General features: G+C 42.6%; 2 protein-coding genes across 10 annotated transcripts in view; one reads left to right on the top strand and one right to left on the bottom strand.

Annotated features, from left to right (window-relative positions):
• SESN1 (sestrin 1) overlaps positions 1-10,809 on the bottom strand; it is a 100,295-nt gene that overhangs the window by 8,410 nt on the left and 81,076 nt on the right. For 2 of the 9 annotated variants that reach the window (XM_006029921.3, XM_006029920.3), the window contains exons 2-3: positions 2,726-2,791; positions 1,382-1,582 (exon numbers count right to left, since the gene is read on the bottom strand). In XM_006029921.3, the coding sequence (XP_006029983.1) occupies positions 1,382-1,552 (171 nt within the window). In that variant the 5' untranslated portion in view covers positions 1,553-1,582; positions 2,726-2,791. Of the gene's footprint in view, positions 1-1,381; positions 1,583-2,062; positions 2,154-2,725; positions 2,792-6,283; positions 8,118-10,487; positions 10,604-10,628; positions 10,650-10,809 lie in introns of those variants that run through there. The other 7 variants (XM_025211408.1, XM_025211405.1, XM_025211409.1 and 4 more) reach the window with 7 other exon arrangements.
• Positions 1-10,809, top strand: part of ARMC2 (armadillo repeat containing 2) — a 171,180-nt gene that overhangs the window by 148,179 nt on the left and 12,192 nt on the right. The window lies entirely within an intron of this gene.

The following is a 10,809-nucleotide window of genomic DNA, read 5'->3' as shown; positions in this document are numbered from 1 at the left end:
GCCCGATAGAGGGGAACTATCACCTCCTTGGACCTATTCGTCATGCATCTGCTGATGCACGATAAAGTGCCATTGGCTTTTCTGATGGCTTCGTCACACTGCCGACTCACGTTCATCTTGGAGTCCACTAGGACTCCAAGATCCCTTTCCACTTCCGTGCCACCCAGCAGGTCATTCCCTAGGCTGTAGGTGTGCTGGACATTTTTCCTCCCTAGGTGCAGCACTTTGCATTTCTCCTTGTTGAACTGCATTCTGTTGTTTTCTGCCCACTTGTCTAACCTGTCCAGGTCTGCTTGCAGCTGTTCCCTGCCCTCCGGCATGTCCACTTCTCCCCATAGCTTTGTGTCATCTGCAAACTTGGACAGAGTACATTTCACTCCCTCGTCCAAGTCGCTGATGAAGACATTAAAGAGTATCGGTCCAAGGACTGAGCCCTGCGGGACCCCACTGCCCACACCCTTCCAGGACGAAGCCGACCCATCCACCACGACTCTCTGGGTGCGACCCTCCAGCCAATTCGCCACCCACCGGACTGTGTAGTCATCCAAGTCACAGCCTCTTAACTTGTTCACCAGTATGGGGTGGGATACCGTATCGAAGGCTTTCCTGAAGTCTAAGTATACGACATCCACCCCTCCTCCTGTGTCCAGGCGTTTCGTAACCTGGTCATAAAAAGAGACTAGATTGGTCAGGCACGATCTGCCTGCCACGAACCCAACTTCTGGTGCCCTGTCAGCTGGAATGGTTTCATGGGGTGAATCCAGCCTGCAGGCCATATTTGACAGCCTGACTTAAGGGAGAACATCTTCCAAACTTGTTTTGACCAGGCCCAAAGTTTCAATGTAACAGAGTGGACACAATACAACAGATTGTGCCAGAGCATCAATGAAGGCTACACTACCACCTCTTGCACAACACTGAAACAAGGTTGAAAGCTGACAGAAATTTAATTGGGATTTGCAGCTTCTGAAATATTGCTGGAATGGTTAAGTTAGCTGCATTGAACTGTGCTGGATAAGTCACAGATTTTTAAGCATCTGTCTTGAACAGGTTTTTGAAGTACCATGAAACTGATAATAATTCATTTCCCTACTTTTATGACACGCTTTTACCCTTTTCCATGCTCTTACTGAAAGTATGAGTATGCAGATGCTAAGCACCACCTTTGTTACACTATTTGGAAAAGAAAATAAAGAATACTTGTATAAAGCATAAAGTACCTTAGGTAATTACTCAGAGGGTTCCTCCACCACCCCAATCACAGAGATTGAAACATCTCTACTCAACTGAAAACAACAAATTACAGTTAACATCTGTTGAAAAAAAAAATTAAAGTTGCCAAGGTGGCTACTCCTCCTTGCTGTGCTGCGCTCAAACATACCATTATTCCAATGTAGTGTCGGTAATGAAGAGGCAACGGACCATCCATCTGCAATAGATAGTGCTGAGTTTTTAGAAAACTTTCTAGATACTGTGGGTGGAAAACCATCACCAAGGTAACATTGTCCAAACGGCCCAAAGCAGCAAAGGAATCAGCAAACAAAGCGTGCATCTGGGCGTCTTCATTTCCCACTTGAAGAATCTGTTTGAATTAAATATATATAAATCAATCATTAACACTTCCTTTAAAAAAAAAAAAAAAAGAAATCAACAAACTAAATATTACCATAGAACTCGGAAGCCCCAATTAAATTTTGAGAACTGAACATTAACTAAAATTTCCGAAGAAACCTATCATTAAAAAGCCTGAAGCTATCAACATGACACTTTAGGGGCAGCACTGAAATGTAAATGACACTTAATGGTACAATTATGCCCATATCTCCTGTAGACCGAGGTCATGCTCCTTTTAAGTCATGTCTACATGGATGTTCTTAAGAGTTAAGATGGTTCAACAAAAAGTATTAAAAAAATCAATGCACATAAAGTAAAGCACATTAGACCTTATTTCAGATGCCCCCAATCTGTAATTAGATGGCCTTTGTGTGCTATAGCTTCATACCCAAAATGTTTAACATGCTTTATTTAATGAACACTTATTTCATACTTTTAATTGACTCACCTAACTTCCCCAAGAGTCTCCATGTAGGGCCTTTACAGCATAACTCACCTGCTGTAGAAGTGCAGAATTCATAACTGCAGGCAACTTCTAGCTAAGAAAAAAGTTAAGAACTATGTGTGTAGCTAACAAGGGCCTCAGATTTAAGATTTTAAGTTTCCTAGAAAACTGTCTACAGGTACATCGTTAAACCTTGTTATACCAGCCCCTCCTGCCAACGGATGCACACAGCAGCATCAAAATAAATTAGTTACATGGGTGAAGGATGCTATAATTTTGTTTGCTTGTGGTAAGAGTCCTTAAGACAGACAACAACTATCTATCACCAGAAATAACTCAGGCCCACTGTGGACCAGTAGGAGAAACCAGTCTACCTATGCATAAGATGGGGAAAAAAAAAGGAGCATGATGCCAAAAAATAATGCTGAATTCTTGTATAATATCTAGTAGTGTAAAAGAGGTGCTGTAAGTTTCCAAAATTCCACATGGACTTCACTTGTCTCTAAGTCATCACAGTCACTGCCAGACTGTCAGAGTGATTTAGGGCAATCACTCTGCAAATGTTTTGCAATTCAACAGCTGTTCTGAAAACAAATGTGGGTTACTACTACAGAAGTATTCCTTAAAAGCATCAAGTTCACTGTGCACTTGTGAACATCAACAGACCTCCTTCTCTGGGATGAATCTGCTTGGTCCATGTCCCACTGGTCTAGGAATTCTAATTCCAAGTTCCTAGAAAAGAAAATTGTATCATCTCAATTTTTAGCTACAAACAACAACATGTGGCTTCAGGGAATGAGAAATAAATGCATAATTCAAACAGGGCTGTGCTTATTTTACTAGTGCATTTTGGACAAATACCATATTTTTTCTACATGTTCTCTCTAACTAACCACACTGGTTTACAGTATACTATGCAGCCCCAATCAAAAACAATAAAACCTGGTTCACTGAAAACCTTTGCTTTGCATAAAGAAGTTGGCAGAGTGTCCAGAACACAGCGTTCAGTACATAGCTGGCTGCTGTGTTGTATGTCACTGATACAAAGTGAGACTGACTGCGGATGTGCAGACATACATCAGCTAGAATACAACTCCATGCGTCTGTCACAAAATGAAACAGTTACAGTTTTAATCTGATTTTCCCCATCTTAAAGATGTGTATGAATTATTAAAGGTACTAGCATCTAAGTTTTTGTTTGCTTGCTTTTAAGAGGAGTTAATTAGCTATTTAACACAGAGGTAATGATGCCCAAATTGAGGAAAAGCACTGTGCCACAAGAATTGCTGAAACCCAGACACGTTTTCTCACTGTCTGAAAGATCACTTATCACACCTATGCAACTATTTTCACTACAGCTTCTCAACTGAAAGAAGCTATGTATTAAATCTGTTGCTCTTGTGAATTCTGGGAGCCATTTATCCCCTTAAAACCCAGGTAGTAGAGCCAATAAAGGACTTGAAGTATGTGACAATGTAGTATAGTGGGATTGGTTACTCCCCTGGTCATGGAGAGTCCTGAGTTCCCACCCCTGCTTCTGCAACTGTTTATACGTGTATATATCCAACAGGCACTGGATAAAATAAAGATTTTAGAACAGGGACTAGAATCCAGGACTCTCCCCTCCCTGCTGAGTCCTCTAGGATAGAAAAGCCAAACACGCTTTGTGTGTACACTCTCTAACCCAGTGATTCTTGCAATCTTGGCTGCTCAGTGGCACAGTTCAACAGGAGGCTTTGCGGGGTGCCTACATCCAGCTTATTCTGTAGCCTGATGGTTATGGGCACTCTCTGGACAAACGGCTGGTGTGGCTGCTTGATTTGTCAGAAAAAAAATTAGGTAAATTCATGTCTCGGGTACAGTTAGGAGTTTCCTTTCGGAGAAATCAGTTACAAAGAAGCAGACTCTATAGATCTTCTGCTCCTCTTAATTTTTACATCACATGCTTTTCTTGAGTTGCATTTGGACAAAGTGTGATATAAGAGCTTCTCTTGTTATTAATATCTTCAAATAGTAAATGGAAAGATAAAGCTTTCATATTGCGGTCACAAGATTGCACTTAACTAAATCAGTAATACACTACTTCTCTGTGTTGGATTCAAACGACTCTTATTCCACAAAGGCCAATTACTTTTTGTTTGGCTACCCTACCCTGCTAAATTGAAGAAAGAAATATCCTGCATCCAAATGACACAAGCAGGCCCATACATAACATTTAATTTAGCAGATGTCTCCAAATCCAGCTGCCAACTCAAACACACCAGGAGAAAATTCCTGGTCAGCTATGTTTTAGTCCTCTTTTCCAAAACAATTACAGGAAGAAAAACCTTCAAGTTCTACAGTCTGACACTTAATATGCTTGCAAATTTATTTTGTGCCTGATGATATCTAAAATATAATCAATAGGTACTAAACTTGCATACTCTGCCCCTCAGAGTTTTTAAACAACATATGATTATGCAACATATATCAAGTTAAATGAAAAACAGTGTTTTTAAAAAAAAGTTAAAAAGAAAGAAAAAAAATCTCAATGCAGAGACCATTTCAAGAAGTGTTAACAAGGAGAGAGGCATGATCCAACTAGTCAAACAACACTGTTGAACTTTGGAGACCAGGTTCAAGTCAGTGACCAAGTCAGTTTTTCCTGGTATCCAACATTAGAAATGATGTCTTGGCTATGCAGCATTTGAAGTAAGACTTAACTCTTGATGAAGTGCTCTTCTCATAGGGATCTTACCCTTGGCTCTTAGCACGTGGCTCCACTCTTGCAAACTTTTCTCTAGGCCTTCATTTTCTAATACATCCAAGTCTCCCCCTCCCAGGTTGTCCTCATATACACAAAGCCTGCTCTCTGATCCAACTCTAAGGTAACTAGGGTCACCTTCAAATCTCTCTAAAGGAACTTTTGCTCTGGGGCCTACAAGAAGTCAGTCAGTTAGGAAAGGTCCTGGAACCAGCAGCAGTTGGAAGTAGCCACCTTCATGTACTGTATTTACTCAATTCTAAAATGAGCCGGTCCTCATCTTAGAATCAAATACAAGGGCAGCAAGGGGGCAGGTAGCTGCTGTGGCTTGGCTCCAGGGTCAGAGCCATAGCTCTATTTGTTGCCTAGCCCCACTACCTGGCCCCGCTGCCTCTGCACCCCTCCATCTCTCCTGCCTGCCCCCAGGCAGCCTTTGCTCCCCTGCCTGCCTCTGTCCTTCCTCCCACCCGTATCCTTTTTCTGTGCTGGCAGGCCCCATCCATGCTGCAGCCTGGGGCACTGAGCATGGCCCCAGCCCTATAATAGCAGTATGCAGCCTGCAGAGCTGCTGTGGGGGCTGGGCCGGGACTGTGCCATGCCTCAGGCTAGAACAGTGACAGAGCCTGCTGGCACAGAGCAAAGGGAAAGGGGTAAGGGGAAGGCAGACCAGAGGCGGGGGGAAAGAGAAGAGCGAGTGGAGGCTAGGGGGAAAGTAGAGAGTGGAGGGCAGGGGGAAGAGGTGGCATTAGGGCAGGCACAAGCAGGGGGCAGATCATGTGACCTCCCCAACCCACCACTGCCCCCTTGCAGTGGTGAAAGGGATGAATTAAAGATGACCCCCAGTAATTTGATTCTATACATGGAAAAAGAAGGGTTAGAGAGAGAGTGTATACACAAAGCAAGCTTGGCTTTTCTAGCTTAGAGGATTCAGCAGGGAGGGGAAGAGTCCTGGATTCTAGTCCCTCCTCCAAAATCTTTATTTTCCACTTATAGAATCTAATTATTGGTGGGTCATCTTATAAAGCATTTGAGTAAATGCAGTATTTTTTGAAGTATGAATTACTTCCAAATGACACCCAACCATCAAGTTGTGCGTGTAACTGACTGCGTAATTGTGCACTACCACCCTCCACCTCTCTTCACTTCCCTCCTACTATTTGTTATCCTTGGTGCATCTTGTTTCCCAATACTGCGCAACAATCAACACAGCAGAACAGAACATCACCATGACATTCTGGGGCCCGTGGGGGCTACTGTAAGATAGTAATACCAACGAAACAAAGAAAATAAGCAAAAAAGAACCCCAAAACACTTCACGTCAGTCATGTATACTCAGTCTTAAAGGCCAGATTATAGTATGTTAAAACTGCAAAATTAAGCAGCAGAAATCCAGATTTACTCACCTTTATCTCATCTTCCTTATACATCATAATGTCCTCTTTAATCAGAGGACACATACTACCATTTCCAAGGAGCCTTACCTCACTATCTAGACATCTGTCTATGCAATTTATACGACTCCTATCACCATAGGATCTGGACATTCACAATCTTTAAATATCTTCACACCACCACTGTAAGGTGAGAGAATGCTGTTATCCCCATGCAAGAAGAACTGAGAAATAAAAAAGCTGAGTGACTAACCCAGACTCGCAGAGAAAGCCTCTAGCAGAGCAGGGACTTGAACCTAGGGTCCCTCAAGTCATAGGCTAGCACTCTAATCACTGGACCATCCTTCCTCTAAGATATATTTTTCAACTGGTGTTTTATGCAAGCAGAAAATCTGCTCAGCCCTGTGCAGACTGAACTGCATCCAGTTCATGAGGCAGATGTGCAACCTTAATTACACTTCTGAATTTACATGTATTATTTTCCTCCACTACTATGCCTACTTCAATACATCACAGCCAGTTACAGTTGTCAAGCAATCCTATGTGCACACATTTTCATGCAGCTCATTTTCATTAATAATGTTGGAAGATAACCATTCATGTTATAAAACTACTACACACATACAAACCCTTACATGTGGGCTTTCACTACCTCAGAACTTTGCCTGTTCAAGCCAACGGGTATCTCAGACACAGAAGAACACCTCTCCATCATCTCTCTTTCCCCAGATGTATTTTCCTGACAAGTTTTTGTTTTCTACAACAAGCCACTGCTGCACTTTAAGTGCTTGAAGAGTGAGACACACGTCATTTTCTGCAAAGTATGTACTTCTACTCTCCCAGTATTCAAAAGACATCTAGTTTGTTTTCATATAAAGTGTAAAGTTACCCCCAAACAGAACCCAAACATGAGAAATTGCATCCAGAAGTGAAAAGGGGCCTTTATATCTGAAATGCCTTGATAATCTAAACTATAGCTATCTCACTGCAATGCAGCTAGGACATTTTTGCTGACTGACACTCCTCATTGCTGGCTCCCAGCTACTATAGCTTTGCTTTTTCTCCCCCTTATCAAAAGACCACATTCAAGATTCAATTATAGTTTGTCACCTGTGGATGGTGTACTGTTGCCAACTTTTACAATAATAAATTCACATTTTAAGAACTGAACTTTGACCACAAAACAGCCTGTAGATTGTTTCCCTGTACACAGTGAATCAGTCCATTTACCGTGAGTACAGCAAGTACCAGTGCTAAATGTTACAAGTCTATGAAAGATATATTTAGGTATTTACTTAAGCCTCTGTTAAGATGTAGATAAAACACTACACACTGCAGGCAAGCAGAGTAAAAATATTATTTATCCATTTAGTTCACACAGCTACATTAGCATTAGTACTATCTGAATCTTGTTTTCTGAATAACAACTGAACAACCCCCACAGGATTTGGACATAACCACCACAGAATCAAAAATCCTACCACAATGCAAGGCAGTCTTATAAGAAATGTATCTGGCTCTTTGTTCCCTTTTCTTCCTTCCCACTCCCCTCCCCCAAGAAGTGCAAAATAAGCAAAAGCTGCTTATTACTCCATACAGCCAAAGTGCATTTTTATTCTGGCACACAACTACAACTAGTGTCCTCAGTTTTGGTTTTAAATTCCTCAATGACATCTGCTAGCAAATTTACAGTTGGGATTTATTTTCTTAAGTGCCAGCCCTACAGACTCAACTTAGGATATTTATGCATATTTTGATGTTCACTTTAAAAATAGTCATTTAACACTATCACCTCCTAGGATAAAAACCCCCAAATGTTCAGTAACTAATTAAAGAGCGCTGTATAGAGAGCCTCTGGCACTTAGGATCCTTTTGATGCTTTGGGAAATGTTACTCCTAGTCTTCTACCTCCTTTTCAAAAGTTGTTTCAAAACAATAACTCCCCAAAAGTGACAGGGACATACCATGAATTTGGAAGGTTTCCTTATTTAGCTCTTAGCGACAACTCTTGCAGAGCAGCACCGCAGCGTGGGTTGTTTTGATCTGCCTGTGCCCTATCAGTGAACTGATAGTTCTCAAATTAGAAATCATGCTTTCAATTCTATTCATCACAATAACTGGAACATATCCAAGAGTTACCCCAGCTACATCTGTAAGCCTTAAGGCAGTGGCTCGCAATCTCTATAGACTCAAGACACCCCCTGTTTGACTCAAGGCATCTCCTGGAAAGTGCCAGCTTTACCTTTCATTTGTTTCTTGACTATAGAAAAATAGTAAGAGCAACTCTTCAGTTGCAAAGAAAAAGACCACAACAGGGCACAATAGCGTTTTTGACGCTATGAATTCCAATTTGAAACCTTTGGGTGAATCATGTTTGCACACCTAACAGTGCTCACACTGCATGGCACGCTTGAAAGGATCTCAAGGCACCCCAGGGTGCTGCAGCACTGCCTTCAGGGCTTCAAAGAATTTGGGTGAAAGAAGGGTTGACCCTGCTTCTGTAAATGCGCACACACACACACACACACTAATGCTCCTCCTAGACAGCAGAAAGCAAAGTTGGTGGTTCAAACTACTTACCTTAATCCACCGACTCTCAACCAGGGAGAATCACCTGACAACACCCTCAGAGTCATGAGATCCTCAGGGATGCCACACAATATTAACACTGATGTGCAGACCTAACTTATGATAAACCTAGAGATTTCAAGTAGGAATCCATAACGTCAAAAACATTTCTGACTTCCATTGCAAAAAACTTAGAAACGGCTCTATTATTTTTCTGTAGTTAAAAAAGAAAAAGAAAAAGGAGTCCTGGCTAAGCACCAGCATTTTCCCAGGGGTGACTTATGTCTAGCAAGAGGTTCCTTGAATCTAGACAGGTTGAAAACCAGTGCTCTAATTCAGAAGTCTGCAGTATGCCACAGCATTTAGACACAAAGCAACATAAATACTAAAACAACATATTTTTGAATCTTCAATTCCTTTGTCTGCCAATGCTTTCCAAATTCTGGCACTGACTCCACTGGGTAGAAACATTTAGATCTGTTACAGAACAAAAGCAGTCGGCTTGCTGACACACATACAGATATACATTATTAAAAATAACTATTCTGTTCTCCAACCTTACTGAAATGCAAAAGACCTTGCATACTTGATTTTAAATCATACCACTGCTCATGTGTTACTGCATTTTAAAGAGACCGTAATCTATTATTAGCTTTACAAATGGAGAGCATCTTTTCTCTGAAGATCTCTGAATGTTTTTAAAACAATAAATCACTCAACATCTAGAACCACTTAATGTGACAACCATTTTACAGCAGGGGAAAACAAGATATAGAGATTCAGTGCCCAGCCAGGTGTATTAAATGTATGAGGGAGGAAGGAGTAAAACTCAGGGGGTTCTGACTCCCAAGCATCTTGCTCTGGCTACAGATCAGCAACATAATCTAGTAGATTTTGCCCCCTCACCAAAAAATCCCTGCCCTTTCTGGGATTAAGATATGAAGATGCAGATTAATGTACAACTCTCTCAATAATTTTAGAGAGTTTTTGTCGCAACACTTCTGCCTGCTATTTCTCTCTTCTCAGTCAATTAAAGGGACTTGCGGTGCTGAAAACATTACTGCATTTAAAGGGACCTTAATCTATTATTAGCTTTACAAATGGAAAGCATCTTTCCTCGGAAGATCTCCGAATGTGTTTAAAAAAATAAATCTCTCAACATCTAGAATCACTTAATATGACAATGGTTTGGCAGGTGGGAAAAACAAGATGCAGAGGTTCAGTGCCCAGCTGTGTGGATTCAATATATGTTGGAGGAAAAGGGAGTAAAATTCGGGGAGCTCGGACTCCTGAGCATCTCATTCTAGCTACAGATCAGCAGCAGCATCTAGACCAGTTGTAGCAAAGGTTCTCAACCTCTTTTGTACCAGGACCCATTTGTTACCATCAGTGGCCAGTCCTGACCCAGCACCCCTCACTCCTGCCCTCTGCCCCCAATGTGTGGGGCAGGGAGGGGGGGAGGAGGGAGGGCTGCAAGCAGCCCCTCGCAGGCTGGGACTCTGCCAGCCTGCAGGGGAAAAGCCACCGTTTCCCACATTTTTCTCCTTTAAATGAGAATCCATTTTTTAAAAGTTTGTTGATCCATTTATGAGGCTTGTTTGGACCCTTTCATATATTCTTGCAACCCACTTTTGGGTCACGACCCACGGGTTGACAAACACTGATCTAGTAAACCACCCTCCCACCCAAAAAAAAAAAAAAAAAAACACCTCTCAAAAAACCCTACCCTTTCTGGGGTTACCAGATGGAGCGGCAGGTCAAGTACAAGTCTCCCAATAATCCTAGAAAGTGTTTTCTCTCTCCTCGGTCGAGCCTTTCACAAGTGGCTGTCACGGGGCCGGACGCAGACCACAGCCCGCTCACTCACCACTTGGGCCCCTCCCGCCGCAGGGGCTCAGCCCCGGGGCCCCCCGCCGGCTCCGGGAGGGGGGAGCCGCAGCCCCGAGGCGGCCGGGAAGCGGGAGGGGAGACGGGATGTTTCCCCGCGCGGCTCCTCCCGCACCAGAGCTGAGGGCAGGGCGGGCCGGGCCGGGAGCGGACCCGACGCC

Source organism: Alligator sinensis, unplaced genomic scaffold (genome assembly GCF_000455745.1).
Source record: "Alligator sinensis unplaced genomic scaffold, ASM45574v1 scaffold962_1, whole genome shotgun sequence".
Classification (NCBI taxonomy): domain Eukaryota; kingdom Metazoa; phylum Chordata; order Crocodylia; family Alligatoridae; genus Alligator; species Alligator sinensis.
This window is presented reverse-complemented; position numbering and strand designations above follow the sequence as displayed.